This window comes from Bombyx mori, chromosome 11 (assembly GCF_030269925.1).
Source record: "Bombyx mori chromosome 11, ASM3026992v2".
NCBI lineage: Eukaryota > Metazoa > Arthropoda > Insecta > Lepidoptera > Bombycidae > Bombyx > Bombyx mori.
The window spans coordinates 4,225,112-4,248,689 of NC_085117.1; the positions used below are offsets into that span (position 1 = coordinate 4,225,112).

The 23,578-nt window shown below is 36.3% G+C and overlaps 3 protein-coding genes across 10 annotated transcripts in view; 1 reads left to right on the forward strand and 2 right to left on the reverse strand.

The window, feature by feature from the left end:
- Window positions 1-424: 424 nt before the first annotated feature.
- Window positions 425-2,766, reverse strand: LOC101746744 (UDP-N-acetylhexosamine pyrophosphorylase-like protein 1). Its single transcript, NM_001309557.1, is given in 1 exon segment — window positions 425-2,766. A coding segment is annotated over 1 exon segment (1,461 nt). The 5' UTR covers window positions 2,641-2,766; the 3' UTR covers window positions 425-1,179.
- Window positions 2,767-3,626: 860 nt separating this feature from the next.
- Window positions 3,627-15,338, forward strand: LOC101746969 (uncharacterized). Its single transcript, XM_004922226.5, has 5 exons — window positions 3,627-4,645; window positions 5,795-8,275; window positions 8,439-8,636; window positions 9,513-9,722; window positions 12,627-15,338. The coding sequence occupies exons 1-2, from the start codon at window positions 3,842-3,844 to the stop codon at window positions 5,978-5,980; spliced, it is 990 nt and encodes a 329-aa protein (XP_004922283.2). The 5' UTR covers window positions 3,627-3,841; the 3' UTR covers window positions 5,981-8,275; window positions 8,439-8,636; window positions 9,513-9,722; window positions 12,627-15,338.
- A 1,090-nt stretch (window positions 15,339-16,428) lies between these two features.
- LOC101735304 (alpha-1,6-mannosyl-glycoprotein 2-beta-N-acetylglucosaminyltransferase) overlaps window positions 16,429-23,578 on the reverse strand; it is a 64,218-nt gene continuing 57,068 nt past the window's right edge. For 4 of the 8 annotated variants that reach the window (XR_009974222.1, XR_009974220.1, XR_009974221.1 and 1 more), the window contains 4 exons: window positions 23,217-23,434; window positions 22,594-22,773; window positions 21,148-21,361; window positions 16,429-17,088 (listed from right to left, as the gene is read on the reverse strand). Coding sequence is in view for 4 of the 8 variants with exons in the window: in XM_038013712.2 (XP_037869640.1) it covers window positions 21,292-21,361; window positions 22,594-22,773; window positions 23,217-23,434 (468 nt within the window). In the remaining 4 variants the exon portion in view is untranslated. Of the gene's footprint in view, window positions 21,362-22,593; window positions 22,774-23,216; window positions 23,435-23,578 lie in introns of all 8 variants that reach the window. The other 4 variants (XM_038013712.2, XM_012692590.4, XM_012692592.4 and 1 more) reach the window with 1 other exon arrangement.

Consider the following 23,578-nt stretch of genomic DNA (forward strand, 5'->3'; position numbering starts at 1 on the left):
TCGGCCAAGTTTAATAAAGACCTATTTGCTTAATTGCATTTTTATTTTTATTGAAGGTATACTTCTTTAGGCGCGTTATGAAAAATTGATGAGAGTGAAATTTTACGATGCGCGTGCACCGTGACACAAAATTAACAGAATGAAGTTGCCCACTAAATCGCTCATTACAATACGACCGACGTAACTTAGCGAATCTCAATATAGCCGCAGGTGAACTTTCCGAACCGTACCGAGAATTACCGAATTTATACGATGTCAAGAAAAGGGATGTCCAATATGCGTGTTTGAGGATGTTGTTTAATCGATTTTTTTTCAAATTGATTAAAATTGAAATAAAAAAAAAGAAATAAATTTAATAAAAACAAAATATGTATAACTTCTTACGCGCGTACATAAGTACACGCACCCTTTTTTTTTCTAAACGCACGCCTGTATAACTGCTGTTTAGATATTCCCACCAGGGCTTCTAAATACAAGTTTCAGTTCAATATTAATCCACATCTAGTTCCTGTATATTGTTTTAACAAAAGAAAAGAAGCGGATCGATACAGTTTGACGAGGAATCTGGAATGTGTGTGTTGTTGGATCTTCAGTGAATCGAGACTAATATTAATTAAAATGTCCCAGACAAAGTTATAATTTCTTTTAAATATTTAATTTTAGTAATCTAATTTGACATTGTTTTATTATTGGCAGTGTGATGTCTTTAATGTGATGTTTTAATCCTACCATTCTCAAAGCATTCAAGATCAACTATTTACAGAACACTTTGGAAAGTATGATTTCTTCAAGCAACAAAAGTATTATGTCAGGGCTTTAGTTTTGATCAAATCCGTCTTAGATTCAGAGTTTCAATTTGCATTTTACAACGCACTTACTTTATGTATATGAAAAGTAATTGTTATATTTTAGCCATCAATTTGTTTTATTTTACCCTTTTTAAATAAAACAATTTAAAAAAATGTCAATATTTTAAATTTGAATTTAACATAACATATTCTAGGAATTCAATTTTATTAAACAATTTCTTATGATGCAATTTTTTTTAAATCTTTGAATAAGATAAATGTTTTGAAATTAAAATTAAAATTTAATGTTGGCAACTTATTTGTTTCAAAATTAAATTCCAATATTTATTCATGGTATGAAATTTATACCATTCTAAAATAATTTCCAGTATCAATGATTACCATTAACACCATTACTTGATAATTCCTGTGGACTCTTCAAATGGAATGGACCAGCGGTAAACACTTTACCGTTAACAATGCTGTCCAAATTCTCGCCCCCGTAGGACAATAACGGAGAGATTTCTATATCAGCATCGTCTGCCACCTCTCCACCAGCTTGTCTAATGTATTTTTTATGGAGCTGAAGCAAATCTTCTCGGGCAGTCGAAGGACAGTCTTTTTTGGCTGTGTCAGCATTCTTTAAGGCTGAAAACTCAGTGTCTCGAGCCACCTCTAAGCAAATGAAATTCTCAGCAAACTCAAAAACATCAAAAATAAATTTCTCCATCTTAATACCGTTTGGTTCATTCGGTTTCTGCCGCACACCATTCTCATCTATATACGGTATTTTCTTTTTGGCTATATGCAATTTTAGCTTTGTCTCAAAGTTTGATATTTTTCTTAAGAAATCAGCTGAAAAATAATGATTACAGATGTTTCCTGCTGAGAATGTGAGACGACCATCAGGATTACGTCTTTCAGATGCCTCGTCTGTGAGTTCGGAGTACTCCACTACCTTGTAGTGTCCATTCACTCTGCAGACGACACCAACAGGCTCACTGGGACTAGATTTCTGAACGACTTTTGCAGCACAATCAGCATTTTTAGATTTACAGTAACCAATAAATACCGGATCTGCAACCTTTATAAGTATGTTGTCAACTGAATGAGCATGAAGATGTTGGATTCCTCTTACTGAGATATCGTCCAATATTCCCTGGGTTTTTAATGCTCGATACAGACCTCCATTACCATCAGGGGCAGCAGACAAATGATATTTCTCATCCAAGAATATTTTCCCTTCAAAATCAAAGCAAGGTAATGTGCCTTGCTCAAAGAAAACCACATCGTTTTCATTCAAACCAAAGTATGAGTGACTTTTGAAATAATTTGCAGTAGGGGCTTTCGTGTGTTCAGAAGTCATAATATACCATGTTATTTTACCTTCGTTTCCATATTTTTCGGCAGCCATCTGCTGAACTCGCAGGATCCTCTCGGCTTGTATCTGGAACAAGGTTTTTCTTGATGGCAATCCCACATCGTACATTCCCTTAGGGTGGCCGAAACCGAGCCGCGTCGCCTGACCTCCAGCTAACAAGAGCACACCAACTTTCCCATTGCATATTTCTTTAAATCCGATATTTTCGTATTCTTCAATCTTATCGGGCGTCAAGTTCGGTACAGACTCATAGTGACTATCCGGTATTGGTTTCAAGTCGTCGTCTAATTTTTCTAATATTTTTTTCGTAGATTCAATTGCCCGCGAAAATGTTGCATGCACTTCCGTCAAGTCAAGTTTTAGAATTTCGTCCGACAGCTGTTTCCGCTGTTCCTCACTTAATACCGACCAGTATTTAATTAAGTGTTCTTGACCATGATCTTTTAGGTTTCGTAATAATGTTTCATACATTTTTTCACTCCGCGATTTGTTTACAAACAAATTTAAATGCTCGTCGACCGTATACGACGATTAGAAAGCGTGAACTGGCCCATTGCCCGGCAGTTGTACTAAGACATTTTCACTGTTCTCCCTCCACAACAGAAACTAGAAACACGTCGGCGCCCGGCGGTAGCTAGTATTTGACATTTGCTTTTGTTTACATTGTTTATTACGATGGAAAATGTCACAATAAAGATAGGATCCAAAAAAGTAGCATACATTGCGTAGTTATCCGCAGAAAATGAATATAATTTGTCAGCGAAAGAGCAATGTATCAATTTGATGAATAGTATCAATCAAAATTCGTTCAGAAATAGATTTTTTGTTTTTATAAGCTATGGCACGAAATTTTTAAATATTAATTCCGAGTTGGAACAAAATATACATGAATACATTTTCGCCTTAAATCACCCAATGCCACAACCTCAAACACTAACGACACACAAACTAAAATGAAGGTCGTTGCTGATCCGTAGCAATAGTCTGTTAATAGTAGACATGTGTAAGTAATGCGAGTGATATTACTCGGGTAATATTACTCTACGATGTAATGCAACATCACACATTACGCGAAGGAAACAAACATCACACTATCACCCAACATGTTTCTTTCTTTGTCGTGTAATCAGTTAATAGTCAAAAAAATTGTATTCTACTGGTGCTCAGCTTTGAATGAGGACTAAACTGCATGGCACTTACAACGGTTGCCCCACCCTTCAAACCGAAACGCATTACTGCTTCACGACAGGCAGTGTGGTTGTACCTACCCGTGCAGACTCACAAGACGTCCGATCACCAGTAATTATGCAAATTATAATTTTATGGATTTGATTTTTATTACACGATGTTACTCATTCACCGTGGAAGTCAATCGTGAACATTTGCTAAAAACGTATTCCTTTAGAAAAATTGGTACCCGCTTGGGATTCGCATACCGGTGCGGTGCATCGCTCAACACGAATTCACCGGACGTCTTATCCTTTAGGCCACGACGAACTCGTTAATGAATTCTAACTTAATCTAAGCGTTAGAATTCGTCCAGTAAAATTATAAAATATTTAGAAACAAGTTTAAGTTTTGTTTTTGTATGTAAAAGTCTTATTCAACGGTATTTTGTGTCGCGTACTATGGCTAATCTATTGTAAGTTAACGTAATCTATAAAACAGTAATATGTCAAACGCGAATGCCACAGTTATTGCAATCTTATATTCGCTTATATTCATTTTTACAATATTGTATTTATCTTGTAATTCCTTCGTAACTATCGTCAGAAGTTTCTTCAATTTCATTTTTGGTATAAATATGGTCGAAAACTCTCATAAGCGAAAGCGAACAGCTTCTGACGATCATAACCAAACAGTATCGCTGAGGGGTCTTATAAATGCAAATTGGCAAAAATTACTAGCGAGTAATCTTCTTATGGATCACAAAGAGGAAAAACAAGCACCAAAGGAGCAGTACACAGGTAAATTCCGTAGAAACAGGAAAACTGAACAGAAAATAAACAAAAGCAAAGACTTGCAGCCAACCGTTCGGAAATTTGAAACTTTGAATTTAGAACCTGACCAGGCAGACGGACATGAAGATGATATAGCACTTAATGACAGGAAACAAGCTAAAAACAAAATAACCAAGTTCATTGCTATGGACTGCGAAATGGTAGGAATAGGTTATGATGGAAATGATCACATGTTAGCCAGAGTATCTTTAGTCAATAAATTTGGTGACTGCATATACGACAAGTTTGTGAAGCCCCGTGAAGAAGTTAAAGATTATCGTACAATAGTCAGCGGGATACGCAAAGAGGATCTAATTAATGGTGAAGATTTTTCAATTGTTCAAAAAGAAGTAGCAGACGTTATTAGAGGTAAAATATTAGTTGGACACTCATTGAAAAATGATCTAAATGTTCTGTTTTTGTCACATCCCAAACGAAATATCCGGGACACATCTAAGTACAAACCATTCAAAAAGGTGAGAAATATTAATTACATAAGTAAAATGCACATTTTTAAACTACCTTCAATGTAGTTGTTATTATTTTTTATTTTTTTTTATTGCTTAGATGTATGGACGAGCTCACAGCCCACCTGATGTTAAGTGGTTACTGGAGCCCATAGACATCTACAACGTAAATGCGCCACCCACCTCGAGATATAAGTTCTAAGGTCTCAGTATAGTTACGACGGCTACCCCACCCTTCGAACCGAAACGCATTACTGCTTCACGGCGGAAATAGGCGGGGTGGTGGTGCCTACCCGTGCGGACTCCCAAGAGGTCCTACCACCAGTGATTACGCAAATTACAATTTTGCGGGTTTGATTTTTATTACACGATGTTATTCCTTCACCGTGGAAGTCAATCGTGAACATTTGTTGAGTACGTATTTCATTAGAAAAATTGGTACCCGCCTGCGGGATTCGAACACCGGTGCATCGTTTCATACGAATGCACCGGACGTCTTATCCTTTAGGCCACGACGACTTTGATTATTTAATATGACAGACTACCAGAGACCAGACCCAATAGAGGTAGGATGGGTAAATATAGCCAATAGGTGGTAACTATGGCTGTCTAGGAAGTGCCACTGGTTTTCTGTGATATTGTGCTGGATACAATACAGTTTAGAGTGTGATACACTACTTTTAATATAAATTAGATGGCATGTGTATTATGCTGTTTCCCTCTCTGACCCCTAAACTGATTAATAGAGTGGTTGCAGTAGGCATAATACCTCTTATTCACTGCTCTGTGCAAAGAGATGAGCTCTCTCAAATTCTCCACTACCTTCTATGCGATGGTTAACTGGAGTTTATATTAAGTAATGATGGTTAACTGGAGTTTATATTAAGTAATGATTAAATAAACAATAAACAGTCAAATTTAGTAGTCAACCTAATGTGTATGTGCATTGTGTGATATCTATTAATTATTTGTTATTAGAATTATCTCTATTATGGTACAATGTTGACAAATCCGTTTCAAAACTCATTTTGGTGTTTGAAAAAGTTTGTTTCCTACGTTTTGTTGTATTGTTTTTTCACTTTTTTGGTTAAGCCCCTCTTGGCTCGCTACCAAAACATGCACAAAAGCACTTCGTTTAAATAATCAAAAAATTTTCAGATAACAAAAGGCAGTACTCCGTCGTTGAAACGTTTAGCTAAAGAAATACTAAGCATTGACATACAGCACGGAGAGCACAGCTCAGTAGAGGATGCCAGGGCAGCTATGCAACTTTACAGAACTGTGTCGAAGAAGTGGGAAGCCGGACTGAGCGACAGAAGAGGCTACAAAAAAATAAATGAATGACTTAAAATGATGATTCATTATTATATTAAATTTGTATTAAAAATGAAGTTTAGCTTGGTATTTCTATTCCATAAGATTAATCTGCAATCTGCTACAAAAAATTACAATCCTTTGATATTAAACTTGTACTGGCAAAACATTTCTTTTTTTTTTCCCTGCCTATTTGATGGTCGATGCCCTTAGAGCTATTTCAGCTACGTCCTGACGAGCAGGTAAGCTCACGTACTCAACCTGAGAGAATTAGCTAATAGTAGCCCCAGCAAAAGCAGGGCTTTGCAGAATACACCACCTTCTACCATCGGTTACGCGACCCGTTGACAAGGTCTGGCGTGAAACTCAGTGAGCTAACATTTATGGAACGTTCAGTTACTCATACCCGTTTTTGCCTGTTCTTTTAAAATGACGACTTAACATTAACGCAATGGAGGTAAAGTTTATTAATGTTTGTTGGACATGTCCCTTCTGTTCGTACCTATTACTTTTGCAAAATAGCTTCAAGGCACCGAGGAAATGTTTACGGAGATGGTGGCTGTTCGTTGCCCCGTCGTCTGAGTCGATTTTGTGGTGGGTACAATAAGAGGGTTCTAGTGCCGTGCTGCTTTCTCGAATAAGCAATTTGGCGTTCTCTTAAAAAAAACTAATAGATTCGAACCTTAATTCGTCGTGAAGTTCTACATTCCTCACATACCATGGTGCTCCGATAGCTATCCTGCAAAGGCAGGGTTGGTCATGTGGATATGGTCCGCGTAAGCAAACACACACACTTGCAAAAGTCATGAGTATAACTCTATCCCAATTAATAATTATGGAGGATAGAACAAAAGAGTACCGTCTCCGTATATTAAAAAGTGTCTGCTGTAAAGAAGCCAGTTAAGGTGGCGCCACAGTAGCAAGTGGAAAGATTTAAAAAACAACGACTTAAACTAGATATGTACCACACTTCGGCTATGTTCCGATATGCGCTGCGAACACTGTAAAGTATAACTTTTTATTTATTTACTGCATAGGTGGGTGGATGAGCTCACAGCCCACTTGATTTTAAATCGTTACGCATGGGTAGATCGTACCCACCAGTGCGGACTCACAAGAGGTCCTACCACCAGTAATTACGCAAATTATAATTTTGCGGGTTTGATATCTATTACACGAGGTTATTCCCTCACCGCGGAAGTCAATAATGACGTCAATTTAATATACCGCGAAGCCACTCCTTTATAGTTAGGTAGAATAACATAGCTTTCACTGCAATCCTGAATGCTTCACTCTGTTTAAAACTGATATATTCATACTATTACCATTTCCTACATTAGCGCTATTTCGATAAGAGAAAAATAACTTGCTACTTACAGGTGGACATTTTAACTTGTCCCCTTTATAACATAGTAGGTACTCTTGCTCATGCATACTCTTGTTTTAACTATTCAACTGATGAAAAGCTAATTCTATCCTTCATGCTAACAATGTAAGTTTTAATAGTAGAATTTTTATTTTTGTATACAAATGGTAGTCTCTAAAAACATAAAATCATCAACTGTTAATACATAACTGAAAGAGTGCAAAGATTTATAATACATTTTAATTCATCGGTAGTAGTAATTAGATTATTAAATTGTTAAAAGGTAAAAAAAATATTCATTAAATTAATTAAAACGTTGTTGATTGACTGGAATGCATAGAAAGCTGTGATCTTCTACCAAAAATATCAATTTTTATAAAGTTTCGATTCTTATAATTTTTTATCGAAACATTTCATATTGCTATACTTGACGAGTACATAAAGTACAGAGAATATTGTATGTAATATTTTGAATATTTTTATGTAACGTAAATTAATATCTACCATACTACATTAACGCCAAACTACAAACATAGCAACATACAAACGGGTAAGTACCCAGAAAAAGGGTTACTAGTTTTAAAATATATCACCATTATAGTAGCATTTGAATTAAACTTCTGATCCATTTGAAATAATTTGAATCATTTGTTTCTCTGTCTAAATTAAAGATCGCCGTCTCAGATACTTTTCGAATTGTTTTTCTGATACTGTTTTTATTTTTGTTGATTGCTTTTAAGTATTTCATGATATTTTCGTAGAAATTTTCATAGGCAATCAAAATAAATAAACCGTTTCCAGATAAAAACATACTCATTAAATTATAAATAAATTCTTACCGTACTGAAAGAAAAGAAGAAATAGAAATAAATGAGTTTTGATTTTGAATTTATTCCACGTTCTGCAAATTATCTGTTAATACAAAGACAAAAAGGGATTTTATATTCGTCCTATTTGGGGTTTGTTACTTTAAATACTTTACTTTCTACTTTATTTTTAAGTTCCAAGTTTTGTTTAGTTAGCAAGTTGCAATAACATTGATTTGCGAATAGGTATTTTCGCATTAGGAAACTTTTTATAGTTGTTAGTTGGTCTTAAATGCTTTGTCTGGATTTTTCTTAGGGAGTACAGTAAATTGTTTTATTCAGAAGAATATAAAATAGAGATTTTATAATTATGGCCGATGCTGTATCCATTGACTGCAAATCGATCGGTGTGGAATCCTCTGAAGGTATCAGAAATTACCCCGCGTCTGTGGCTATCGTAAACGAGGACAAGATATGCGTTTATAACGCTGTCATTAACCCAAGAAACTTACAGGTATGCATAAAACTTATTTTTTATCTGACATGAACAATTTAGCTCACTAACCATCTTATATTAAGCAGAGATCAAAACATCTACGGTGTTAATGCTGTTGTCAGCCACCTCCTTAAGTGAGTAGCGGCTGGGTTGTGCCCCAGGGCATTCTGAAGCTAGTGAGCAATGCTGACCACTTAAAATCAGCTGGGTTCTAGACTTGTAAGACTGCAGGTGCCCTTATAGCATTGAAAAAACATTTTGAGATACTAAGCCATGAAAAAACATCTTGAGATATTAAATCATAATCACAGCAGCTTCTGTGTGTGTGTGTAAACTATCTTGCTTCATTGGAATACTGTATTGATTTTACTTTACATCAGAAGTAGGCAGGAAAGAAAAAATTTGCAAATTACATCATCTATCATTCTGTGATCATTCTATCATGACAGCTTAGGCAGCTTCTTATATAAGTGTAAAGAACCAAAATTATTATTATATTGTTTTTTTTTTCTTTCTTGATTAATGGCAAATTATATTGTTCATATTTGTATATTCATGACATTATTTGTGTATTGTTGTGTATAATATATATATGTTTGTACCTGTGTGTATCTATATAATTCAATTACACTACTATATAATTCAATTATCTATATAATTCAGTACACCACGTGTTATTTGTTTCCAAACGATTCTGGTCCATGTTATGGTTGTCTGGAAGAGATTGCTCTGAGCGATAAGACTGCTAATTTTACTTTTTGTATTTTATGTTGTTTATTAAGTGTACATTAAAGAATACTCTCTCTCTCTCTCTCTCTCTCTCTCTCTCTCATCACTGTGATAAATTGGTGAAAAATGTCTTTGTTGAATAGTGCTACATATATTACTTATTAGATTTCAGATTACCGCACACGTTTTCATGGAATACAGGCTCAGGATCTGTCAAGAGGCTTACACATCAAAGTGGTTCGTCAAGCTGTGAGTCGGATATTAAAAAATTGTCTCTTAGTAGGCTATGATGTTTCGAGAAGCTTGAGGCTATTGGGTCTGGGGCACCCAGAAGATAATATAAGAGATGTTTCCACGTATCATCTTTATACAAGGGTAGGTATTATTAATAGTACATTTCTAAAATTTTACTCATGTTGCTCTAAGTTTCGACAACGTTTTTATGACCAAAAATATCTTTATAAAATGTACATATTGACATAAATTAAACTTGAGACAAGCTTTTACATCATGTAAAATGTGCAATCATTGATTTAATTTGACCACACTATAATTTTAAATTTTTTTCTTCAAGAATTAAAACTGATGTTTGTTTCGGTGATGATTCAAGAAGACAAAACTAGAAGAAATATATATTTTTATAAATCAGAAGTGAGGTAGATTTAAAAAAATAAGATATTACACAGAGATATCCTACATATATTTTTGTCGGCGAATAGGACTCTGATAACTAAATAAAGGATAACATATTGTAGACAGCAAATATTAAAGTAACCGGTCACATAGGGCAGTACAGAAAGAGCTCCGTGCAACCACCACTATAGGGTCAGTTGTAATTATGAATCGTAAGGCCCAGCGAAGGCTCGTTATTATAGTGTAGTGCTGATGAGGGAGCCTGGACTCTAATTATATATATATATATATATCGAGGGGTGAAAGGCTATTTGGCTTAAGCGACATTTATCTTTGTAATTAAAGGAGCGTTTTATTTCGTATTCTAATCAATTAGTCAAAATCTCAATTAGGTTTACTCTATTCAGATAGCTAAAGAAGTTTTTTTTGTAATGATATTTTTCCCAAACTTTGAACTTTAAATGTCTCCTGTAAGCCAGTAAAAATTTCGCTTAAACCAAATAGTCTCTCACCTGTCGATATATTTAAACACTAGCGGCCCGCTCCGGCTCCGCTCGGGTCTTGAACAAAAATTTCAACGATATTTGATGTTGTTTTATTTTTTAAAATAAAAGAACACTTATTGCGGCATAACTATAATAGTTAGACATATGCTGTCGCGAAACTTTTTGTAAATAATAATGTGTTCTACAAAGTCGTAATACATTATTTTATTCTATCATCAATAGTTTTCGCGGGGCACGCGATGTAAAGAATATTTTAGGTAATTTTTTTACACCTTGGGTTACAATATTGGAGTTTTAGTAAGGATCCCAGAGATTTTCAAAAAAATTTATAGCCATGTATGTCATTCGGGAATAGTATAGCTTGCAAACAGTGAAATATTTTTTCAAATCGGTTCAGTAGTTTCGGAGCCTATTCAATACAAACAATCAAAGAAATCTTTCCTCTTTATAATCTAATATATAAAATTCTCGTGTCACAATGTTCGTTCCCATACTCCTCCGAAACCGCTTGACCGATTCTCATGAAATTTTTTATGCATATTCAGTAAGCCTGAGAATCGACTACTATCTATTTTTCATACCCCTAAGTGATTAGGGTTGTCCACCCCTAACATATATTTTTTTATTGGGACTTTTTTTTTTGTTATAATGAGGTATTATGTGGTTGAATGAGGTTTTGATATTTTTATCATATATTCCCTCATCGTTCACAGCACTACATACCTCTTTCACTTACAATAAGTTAGTTTTTTTTTCTACACTAGAAATTCCCTAGAAATCTTATATATGGCAAAACAATGTTTGCCGGGTCAGCTAGTATTAGTATAGATATAGATGAGTCGATTATTATCAAAGACGGCAATGTGACTTTTGGACAATTATTGGTAAATCAGAAAAACGAATTATTGACTTTGTATTCCATTGGCAGTCACAAAACTCTTCTGAACGACATCTTGATAAATAACAGGTTAAGTTAATACTTTATTTAATGCAGGTTTTGATCCGTATTCTTTGAAGGAGACGATTATATTCAAATCAATCTGTATTGACATATCAATAATTTTTTTTTGTCCAAATGCACAGATTGCCACCTTTGATAATAGACGACTCAAATAAATCTGGGTCAACGAAGTCTGTCGTAGTGCTAAATAGCCTGACCATAGACAACGACGTAAACGCCGCCATTTTGAGACACGAGTTCTAATCAGTTCAATTAATAGCACAACGGTCGTCTCACCCTTCAAACAGGATTTTTTATTGCTTAGATGGGTGGACGAGCTCACAGCCCACCTGATATGAAGTGGTTACTGGAGCCTATAGACATCTACAACGTAAATGCGCCACCCACCTTGAGATATAAGTTCTAAGGTCTCAGTATAGTTACAACGGCTTGTCCCACCCTTCAAACCGAAACGCATTACTGCTTCACGGCAGAAATAGGCGGGGCGGTGGTACCTACCCGTGCGGACTCACAAGAGGTCTTACCACCAGTAATTACGCAAATTATAATTTTGCGGGTTTGATTTTTATTGCACGATGTTATTCCTTCACCGTGGAAGTCAATCGTGAACAATTGTTAAGAACGTATTTCATTAGAAAAATTGGTACCCGCCTGCGGGATTCGAACATCGGTGCATCGCTAGATCCGAATGCACCGGACGTCTTATCCTTTAGGCCACGACGACTACTTTTTTAATGGGATTTTTTGGCCTGGTAACTAAGACCTTTAAGTCATGTCTTATTTTAATTTATTTTCTTATTTTTATGAAAAATTAGAATATGGAGTGAAATGAAATAAAATGAGATGACATGGGATGAGATGAAATATAATCTCAGTAAAATGGTGGTCATTTGCTGAAATTTTTTCACTGGACTTTTTGGAGGATCCCGAGAAGTTACGTCCAGCGGCTTTGTTTCATTTTCCCACATTTGTGCACTTTCACAGATATTAAACAGTTAATAAATCAGTGTTATTACAAATTTAAACCTGAAGAAACACTAAATAGACCAAAATAAAGCAAATCACACAACTTCACTCCTCGCGTTCCCGCCAAATAGTCCGGAACGCATTACTGTTTCACGGCAAAAACATACCCACAAATTTAGTTTTAAAATAATACACATTTATTTTATATTGCAGTACAAAAAGTACAATCCAACGCTTAGACAGTTGACGAGAAGTTACTTGTCACGTGGCTTGGAGGCCCCACGTACTGCTGTGAAGGATGCCACCGCTGCGATGGATTTGTATTTAAAGGTTGCTGAGTTCTGGGAGGAAGAATTACTAAATGAGACTGATAGTTCAGAGTGTGACGAAGATAGTTATTATACTGATTGAGAACACATAACTAACGTGACCATTTATATTTTTACTCAAAACGGGACTTTGCTTTATTTGGGACTATTGACAGGTAGGTACATAATGAAAAAAAAACACGTGTGGGACTCGGGGACTGCCGCGGTAAAGCTATTGCATAGTATTTTTTGTCAACTTATGCAATTATAATTAGACAATAGTAATAATTTAATATTCAAACAATAATAATAAATTAAGACCACGCTATATTTATAAACATTAACAAAAGCAAAACATTAACTGTCCCCTTCACACTTATAAGCTATACCGCGCGCGAGAGAGATGGGCAGACTTTTCCTGATGCGCATGCAGTGCGACGTCACGCCGCGCGCTTATTCACAAACACTACACAAGCGCAACGTGTGAATGTGTTGAACGCGAGCTACATGGTAGGCGGAGTGGGGTGTGTTAGGTTTTGTTTTTGTTACGGAATATCTTGATTCGTTCGCCGCGCTCAAAGCCCGCGATAAAAGCTATGCAATAGCTTAAAACAATACTTTTTTAAAGTTATTATTCGGAAAAGTTAGCTTGAAAGCTACGAATTAAAGAACATAATATTATTATATATTATTATGTACTCAAGATGTTTAGTTATATTTATATTTATTAGAGGAACAAATTTGCTTTAATATAGCTTACCGCGCTCGCGTTCCGCCGAAAACGGGACAATTTTGCGTTCCAGAGTTCATTTCGGGGACACCGGAACTCGTAATTATTATAAAAAGGGATAGTCCCGCTCAAAACGGAACGTCTGGTCACGTTAGATATAACCCAACTTTACATATTTACCGCTAACCTCAAGCAATTTTTTTTAATTATTGAATTTCAATTAAAAAAAAGATGTGTGGTGTCGTGGGACACCGGATAGGAACGAAGTTCCTTATTATAAAAATATAAATTTGAAGTTCTATTCGAGGTATAAAGAAAATAAAACTGGAGGTTTCGCAACAACCCACGGTCAATCGGTAACGTGCGAACTTATTGTGGTACACTTCATTCACGGTTGTTTGCATAAGAGTTAGTGTATTGCGCAAACGAACGCTCTGAGGTCGTAGTCAATGAATGATTAAAAAATATGTAATTTTTTGTACGTTAATACAAAATTAAGTCGCATACTGTGTGCATTACCAATTTATACGTTATTACAAAGTTAAGTCCCACACTGTGTACATTATTTTATTATCTTAAATATATAAAAATGAATTACTGTTCGCTAGTCTCGCTAAAACTCGAGAACGGCTGGACCGATTTGGCTAGTTTTACTCTTGAATTACTTGTGAAAGTCCAGAGAAGGTTTAAAAGGTTTAAAAAATATGAAAAAGCTCGGAATTAAAAATAAAAATAACAATTTTGTTTTTCTTTTGATGTGTCGCCCGTCGGACGGATTCCTTTTGTTTGTTTAAAGTTTATTTTATACAAAAGCTTAGGTCTTTTACTTATCGATTGAGGCACTACGAAGTTTGTCAGGTCAGCAAGTTACTAATAAAAATCTTACGTTACGGACGTTTTTTCCCGGCTAGGGTACCCCTCCGCCGATTCCCATAAGGAACTTCGTTCCAATAAAAACATCGAATTGTTGATGCTAATATTAAATAAAACGGACTATTAATTACAAAGATGAATGTTGCGTATTAAACGAAATGTCGCTTAAATTAAATAGCCTTTTGTAAAGCAGCGTTCCGTTTCGCGGGGCAACAGTAGCCAAAGGGATTGTGACTCAGGTCCGTGCCGCGACGACCCACCCCGCGCTACCCATCTATTGAACCATTTGCACCCCCAATTAGTGCGCGCCAGAGTTTGAAGCGGCAAACATGCGTCCCTGGCCGATACCGGAACTGACAACCCGAGAGTCTCATGCCAGTCGGGCACCCAACATTAAACTTTCACTCCTCGATATGTATGTCATTTTATATTCACTGTTCGCCAGTCTTGCACTACCAGGAACTGTAAAATATTCCAAAAAATAAATAAATTAATTACAATATTATTTAAACACAAGACTAAGCCGTGAGAGTAAATTATGATTGTCTCCAAAGCGCGCGAAACCAGATGACCGCCTTTGTTATAGTACCGATAATGAAACCTTTAATACGTATTTTTTTGAAACACCCTATGGTATATGTGCCATAGGCAGACCCTTCAAACAGATGAATAGAACTCGCATAACACATTCTTCCGTCCCCATATGTATACTTTTCTGGCAAATGTGTAACGAACATAAAATTTTGAAATTTCTGTAACTCGTCCTAAATGGCAAATCTTGGTAATTTAGTAAGAAACGTAACTATTCTAGGAGCTTTGACGATTTGTATCCATGTTTTTATATTGATTATAAAGAGAATTATTATGTACTACCTAGGTACTACCATATATTATAATATTACTATTGTTATAAGAATTATAATGAATGTTAAGTTTAATATTTGATTTTTAAGATTAAACTGTGACTGAAAATTGTAATATGGTGCATTTTCTAAAATAAATACTTATTGTAAATTGGCTTTCTTTTATTATTAACTATGTAGGTACAAAGAAGAGGCCGGAGCAAACATTATAGAAAAAAATTGAAAGCTTTCAAGCGAGTGTGGTAGACTATTATCCCGCGCTAAATAGTTGATAAATAGTAACAAAGTTACTGGAAATTCATTTTTTTTTCAATTTCAAAGTTACTTCTATAATGGAAAATAAATATTTGTTCACGGTCTATATTTCACCTTCAGTTGAAACTTCGTCACCTGGGAAACCTAACCTTAGTGCCTATAGAATCGAATACTACATACCCCTAAAGTGTTTGTTATATGAGTCGCCTATTATCAAAGCCGGCAGTGTGACTTTTGGACAATTATTGGTAAATCAGAAAAACGAATTATTGACTTTGTATTCCATTGGTAGTCACAAAACTCTTCTGAACGACACCTTAGATAAATAACAGGTTAAGTATTAACCTTTATTTAATGCAGGTTTTGAACCGTATTCCTTGAAGAAGACGATTATATTCAAATCAATCTGTATTGACATATCAATAACATTTTTTTGTCCAAATGCACAGATTGCCACTTTTGATAATAGACGACTCATATAAGCACATAAAAAAAGTTCTGTGACTAATTCTGTGCTTAAAGACCTCTGGGAAGATCTGAGGCTCATGAAAGTCGACATCATTGCACAAAGCGATTCAGCAAACAGATTTTAAATGTGTTTTTATTTATCGATAGTATTTTTACTGGAACACATGCATAGGTACTACGAGGCTTTAAAATAAATTTTATGTATCTCATTTTGGCGGGCTTCGTCTCTCCCACAGACTAAAGTTAACATTGTGATGCAAAGGGCTCTGCACAGTAATGCCTTAATATTTACTTACAAAATTTTCACTGTTCTACAGACTTAACTTTCTACAACAAACAATTCTGGAAGCCGTTTGAATTGAAACGGTTTGCTTTTGGCAGCGACTTAGCTCTGCCACTGGCCTTGCTGACATCCATGAGCGACGGTAGGTAATCACTCACAATCGAGTGGGTCGTATGCTCGTTTGCCTACAAGGACAATAAAAAAAATAAAGAGGTAATAAAAACAAATAATCATAAACGTTATTTAATCAACATCTTTATTATAAATACTTAAAACAATAAAATTTATTTAAATAATAAAAAAGGACTACGAAAAAAAAGGAATATAGCGACAGTGAACTAATCTCTAGTTCTACAAGGTGACTTGAACGTTGACTGATGCAAAATCTACTCTCATTAAGCACGCAATGTATGACAAAAAATGTGCGCGTCAGTACCAACTTGCGACTCGACTTTACTCTTTAAGCGCCATTCTTATTGAGTATGCAGTAGACAAAGGGAGTAAATAAACGCATCTCTTATAATACTGAAAGCATGTATGTATACACTTTTATTCATATTAAATCAACAAAATATATAAATTTATCATTTTACATAAAACAATACATGTGCTGCCGTCTGTTGTCAGTTTTCTACATTACGAAAAGTTATTTTCGGAATAATATTACTATTATATGCTTAAATAGCACCAATTAATTAATTAAATTAAAATTAACACGATAGACTTTAAGACAACTATTTTCAACACTATGCTTTAGGTGATCTATTATTAAATCGCTGGTATTTAAATGAATGTCCAATTTCGATTTAAAAACTCAATATCGACGCTTGAAAGGCAAACTTGACTAAGCGACAATGCGTGAACTTTACAGTAGACTGATTTAAAGTTGAAATACCTGAAAAAAAAATATATTTTAACGAATCTAGCTGTAGGATTGAAATGATTTTAAAAGACCTAGAATATTTTTTTTGCGCATCGAATATGGTTATTGCCTATCATTTATGTACAAAGCAGTTATAGTTGCTTAGTCACGTTTGCATTTCAAGTGTGGATATGTATTAAAGAAAGAAATGTGTCGAGTGGACATTTCATTAAACTACACTAGATGAGGCGATATAACACAATTCGATTGAAAGAGAAAGAAAGTTTTTTTTATCAATTCTCAATTTAACTGCCCAACAAATTTTAGTTACTGGACCTTTTAAAATAGGGCTGTCCAGAGAAAGTCCCGCGGGACGCATGCTAATGGCCGTTTTCCAATTACAGCACAAGAGCGCATTATGCGGCATAATGCTCAACTAAGCTTCAGCATAATTCGGCATTGTGCGTCACTGAGTCGCATTATGCTCTGTAATTGGAAAACTACCATATTATGCCGCATAATGCGCTCTTGTGCTGTAATTGGAAAACCGCCTTTAACAACAAAATAGTATTGGATATAAATTGTTTGGTTACTAATAGAATTCTTTGTCAAAACATATAATCAATATTTGGTATAATTTATCTTTATTCTTGTAGCATTCTATGCCCATGACATCATTTTAAAAGTGAAGCTATCTATTACTAATATGTTTTTTTGAAAATATTAATGTCTGGAAAGTATTTTTAGCTTTTATATTAAAATTAATAAGCCCGCAAAGGTATTTATTTTGGACAGCCCTACTTTAAAAGAACTCGATTCTTAATGAGTGTAAATGATTAATGATTATTAACTCTAAAAATTCAAAACAGCTGCTGCACGACCTCGCGTGACCTTTCCGACTGTGTTCGTTGTACATTGCTGCCTCATCCCAATACGTGAACCGATTGAAAATTATTTGTACACGGCCAAGTGCACACGAATCGCGCTTCGTGTTCGTTCTGATAGTAACTTTATAGTTTAATTGTCTTCGAAGCGTCTGATTGCACTAATGCGACGATGCAACGACGCTGTTTGTGTGTGTGTGTGTGTGTGTGTGTGTTTTGTGGGTGTGTGTGTGTGTGTGAGTTTGTTTTGTGTATGTGTGTGTGTGTGTGTTTTGTGTGTGTGTGTGTGTTTTGGGTACATACCCATTCCGATATTCTTACTACAGCAAAACACACACATGTGTGTTTTGTGTGTGTGTGTGTGTTTTGTGCATGTGTGTGTTTTGGGTATGTGTGTGTTTTGTGTATGTGTGTGTGTGTTTTGTGTATGTGTGTGTTTTGTGTCTCTGTTGTGTTTTGTGTATGTGTGTGTTTTGTGTATGTTTGTGTTTTGTGTATGTTTGTGTTTTGTGTATGTGTGTGTTTTGTGTATGTGTGTGTTTTGTGTATGTGCGTGTTTTGTGTATGTGCGTGTTTTGTGTATGTGCGTGTTTTGTGTATGTGCGTGTTTTGTGTATGTGCGTGTTTTGTGTATGTGCGTGTTTTGTGTCTCGGTTGTGTTTTGGGTATGTGTGTGTTTTTTTAAGCTACTAGTAATTTAAAGCCTCCGTATTGTGTGGACGACTCCCATAGCTGCCGCGTCCGCCTGCGCCTGCCCGTTACAGGAGACTACCTACTATTGTACTATTGTTTCCCTCCGCAGTCCTGTCAGGCGACTACGCCGCGCAGCGCTACATCCTTAAATGACGTAGTCCCGAATCAAAAAGCTAATTAACAAATAATAATAAGTACGTTGTTTTTTTTTTGGTTAATACTTTTTTCGGCTATACGACAAGACACACGAATCCGCGTCACATTCGATGGTAAGCGAACATTTCGTCGTCACGTAACGATCGAACGTTACGCGAAACCTTTTTTTAAATTTGTATCGGCAGAAACAACCGACACGGAAGGCGATAAAGAATAATTTTACCGAAATTTTCTGCCGTTTTTTTTTTGTCTTTTTGAACGCGGATACCGCGACGCTTTCAAAGCGTGTAGTCATCGTTATAATTCGCGCTGGGTTCCATAAAATTAAATTAAAAATAATATTTCTCAAAAAAAATATAAGGTATGTATGTACATATATATATATATATATATATATATATATATATATATATATATATATATATATATATATCTATTTCTCGTAATCACATTAGAAGCGTAGGATCTTCAAGTCCAGTGTAAATTGTCAGAGATCGACTACAGCGCCATCTGCGGTCGGGGCCGCGATGCTGCTACGCGTAATATACAACGCATTCACTTCGAACCCGGTCACCGTCCTCGCCGAACCCGTCGCTTGCGACGAAGGGCTCGACGAGTGAATTAATCCACAGACACAGCCCACTGAGTTTCTCGCCGGATCTTCTCAGTGGGTCGCGTTTCCGATCCGGTGGTAGATTCTGAGAAGCACGGCTCTTGCTAGGGTCAGTGTTAGCAACACTCCCGATTTGAGCCCCGTGAGCTCACCTACTAGCTCGGTGAATCTAGAATGACCCCTCGAGGTTAATAGTATAACAAAAAAAAACCTTCGAAGTTCAAGAGTAATTTTACAGTTATCACTAACCCATAGAGGGGGAAAAGGGGAGTTGGGAGGGGTTCCCTGTACCGATACAAGATTCCTCAAATCTCACTTCCTACTCCCTCCTCAATCTCATTGACGATATCGTATCATTGGCAATGAGCATCTATTGATATTAATAAACAAATAGAGTCACACAACGCGGTCTGGTCCAAACTTATTAAGTAATTAAGGTCCCTCGCGCCGGTAGGACCGATATACTTGGTATACGTGAGAATCAAACTCACGACTCTCGGCTCAGTAGTCAGGGAAGCAAACTACAGCGCCGTCGGGTTCCGCGTTTAAAAACCGCATAACGAAAAAAAAAAATCTTTAATACTTAACATTTAATCATTATTGTCGATCGATTTTTTTTTGTAATTAAAAACCAATTCGCGTACTGTTAAGTTTAATTTTTATTGCTAAGATTGGTCGCCGATAGACATCGTCAACGTCATAGACCATGTCAATGCCAACGTCCGTCTTGAGACACGAGTTCTAAGTCTCAGTTTCGTCAGTACAACGGCTGCCCCTCGTCCTCGCCAATAGACATTATCGATTATCACAAGCGAATCGGATACTATACTTTATAATACTGTTAAACCTCCTACAACGCGGATTTTACAACGCGGTTCCGCTATAACACGAATCGTAAATGTCCCGAAAACCTTCTTATAACACGGTAACGTCTACAACACGATAACGAGATTTTTTGTTTAAAAATTATTCAGAAAACGACATTATGCACTATGAACACACTATATATGGGGGAATAACTGAAAATATACTGATTATTTTTTTATGTATAACTAGCGACCCGCCCTCGCTTCGCTTCGGAAACTGTAATTTATTATTGATTTCTCTACTATTTAATGGATGTTATTATACATATAAACCTGCCTCTTCAATCACTCTATCTATTAAAAAAAAACGCATCAAAATCCGTTGCGTAGTTTTAAAGATTTAAGCATACATAGGGACAGACAGATATAGGGACAGAGAAAGCGACTTTGTTTTATACTATGCAGTGATGAGCAAAAAATACATCCAGGCATAGTTGAGATTTTTAATTCAGAAAAAAATTACTCTGTATATTGTACTGGCTTCTAGTTTCTTTTAACACGGTTTCACACAACACGGGTCTTTGTGGAAACGGATCTAACGCGTTATAGGAGGGTTACCTGTATGCTTAGTGCGAGTTTTTTAACGTTCTCGATAGCGTAAAAGTTAACTCAAATTAGTATGGAGGTGAAACATTTGCCTACGTTTGCCGCTAGGGGCGCTGATCCAACTGCATACAAATTTCGTTCGAAAACTCTCACTAAGCACACTGTACAATATTGGATTAGTGCTCCTGGACTATAATTAAGAGTTCAATTGAAATCATCCGATCGTGACGTAAGAGATTAATTAAAATTAAAATCGACTTAGTTGACTAGTACGAATTCACGATACAGGGTGTTCGATAATAGACTGTACGTCATCTGAGCGATGTCGACCTACCGCGAGGTTGCTACCGCGACGACGCCTCAACGAAGCCGAGACAAGCGCGGAGCCTTAGGTCTGATGAATACTGTAGTACCCGCGGCCGCGGATAGATGGCGTTGTAATGATTTTTTTATATTATTATTATTATTAACAACCATTTCAAGCGTAGTAATTGTATCTTCTTAGTTCGCGGCCTATCCTTGTCATGTTCGTGCACAGTTCTTGATCTCTGGAAAAGAATAAAATAAAAAATTCAACACATTTTTTTTAAATTAATTATTATTTTCAATATTATATTTTATATTTTTTTAATTATGCATAAAAATTCATTAAATCAATAACAAAACATTACACACACTACCATGTATTTGACACACGCACGCATATATATTCTTTTATTTATTCTTAAAGTCTGTGAGAATAGATTAATATTGTTTGTCTTTAATATTATTTGTCTATAGTACAGCCTTGGCGAAATCTGTGATTAAAGAAGTTAAGTCTTTGACTATAGAACCATAATAATGTCCAGACTTATAATTTAAATTAGTAATTATGGTCGAATTTCGACTACCGGGCGACTATTAGAAGTATTAATACTGTGCAAGTTTTTAGTCTAATCAAAAGGTAAGCTTCCCGTGATCTCCACCTAAAGAGACCCGAAACACTTAGGGGGCAAGATCGGGGGGACCGATCGTTGTGAAGAGATAGAGATGCTTTCTTTCACACGCGGGCCATTTATTATTTTATTTTGGGAAACGAGTTATACCCGACTAAGACCCATCGATAAGTCCCTCCGGACTTCCGATCCTCACTCCAGACAGAACTCGCTTTAAGGTAGATAGGGGGACACCTAGCCACCTGGTTCTCAAAGTTCTGAAGATGGTCGCTTCCGAAGGTCGCCAGCAGCAGACGACGCTCCCTAGCAAAGCATTTCCGAACGCAGCAAAGCTATATAAAGCAAGAGGTAGGTACGCGGGATATGTGTAATGTGACTTTTTTCGTGTCAAAGCGGGATGCCTACGGAATTTCGTATATAACTAAATACATATATAGGACACGTCAGGGTAAGATGTAATATATAAGTAAAAATAAAAAATATGGTTTAAAAAATGACTTGAAATAATTTTTTATGGTATCTTCTTACCCACCACTGACATCTAATTTTTACACCAAAACTTGGACTTAAAATAATATTTATAAATAATTACGCAACAAAAAACTACTTTTCTACAGCAAAATTAGAGTTACTTTAGTATGTATTTCGTAATACAATAAGAATTTGGGATAAGTAAGTATTCGGTAAGTTTCTAATAAAGACATGCACAACAGATAAATGAAAGCGGGACATTTTTGTTTTCGTTGGGGACAGCGGGACGTATGGCCACGTTAAGTATGTGTGACTGGACGGTCTCCAGAGGTCAGGAGCAGACCGCGGGCCCAGGATGCCGTCAGCTAACCTACCTTATGTCTCCCCAGCCGCCGTTCCCTTTGGTCAGCTTCTTATTGTGTTTGGCGCCCCCCGCGGTGACGGTCGCCGTCACGCTGCCCGGGAACAAATACGGCTTCGCGTTCTGAAGCAACTTCTGGACCTTGCTTATGACGGACGAAGCATTGCAGTTCGACTTCTTATGATGTATACCGCTGAAAATTAATATAATAAAAGAATATTGTTACGCCGGTAAGAGTAACGCCATCTATAGTTCAATAGTCGGACGAATATCGAAGGATCTAGTAGCACCTAGAACGCTCGAGAAGTACAACGCCATCTATTGTCTGATAGCGGAAACACAATACTAGAGATGTGTAGAATATTCTAGATAGTTCTATGGATATAGTATCGGCTATAAAAGCGTTGCAGAGATGGCACGCAGTTAGTAATCGGAACTACTCGAAGCAAAACAGCGAACGGATCACCTGAAGCGAAGCGGAAGAAGCGAATTTGTAGTTTTAAAGTGTTTTGATTGTTCTAAGTGTTGAATACAGTTTTAATTTATACATCGGTGGAATTTTATTTATCCCGAACCCCGGCCCGTAACAATATTCTTTTTCATAAGCGGTTTCACAGGCGGTAACAAATAACTCACCATTCGCCGATGTGAAAGACCCTCGGCCCCTTGGACATGATCACCTTGAACTTCTCCTGGTTCTTTCTGTTCTGAGACAAGTGGAGCAACGAATAATCCCAATTGTAGTCGTCGTAAGCGCAAAACTGTTCCTGTATCTCCATTATGTTATGCCAAACGGACCTATTGAAACCGAACCCCATGTTGTGCATGCTAGAGTGCCAAGGAGTGATGTCAACCTGAAAGTTTAGACGGGTACCTAAATTTATCATCCCTAAAGACACTAAAGTAGCGAACCTAGCGGCTCGTGGAGTTCGTGTGCTAGAAAGAGACCGCTCATTTTCCGTAGAGCGTTGTCCTTGTCGCACTAACACGTGCATTAC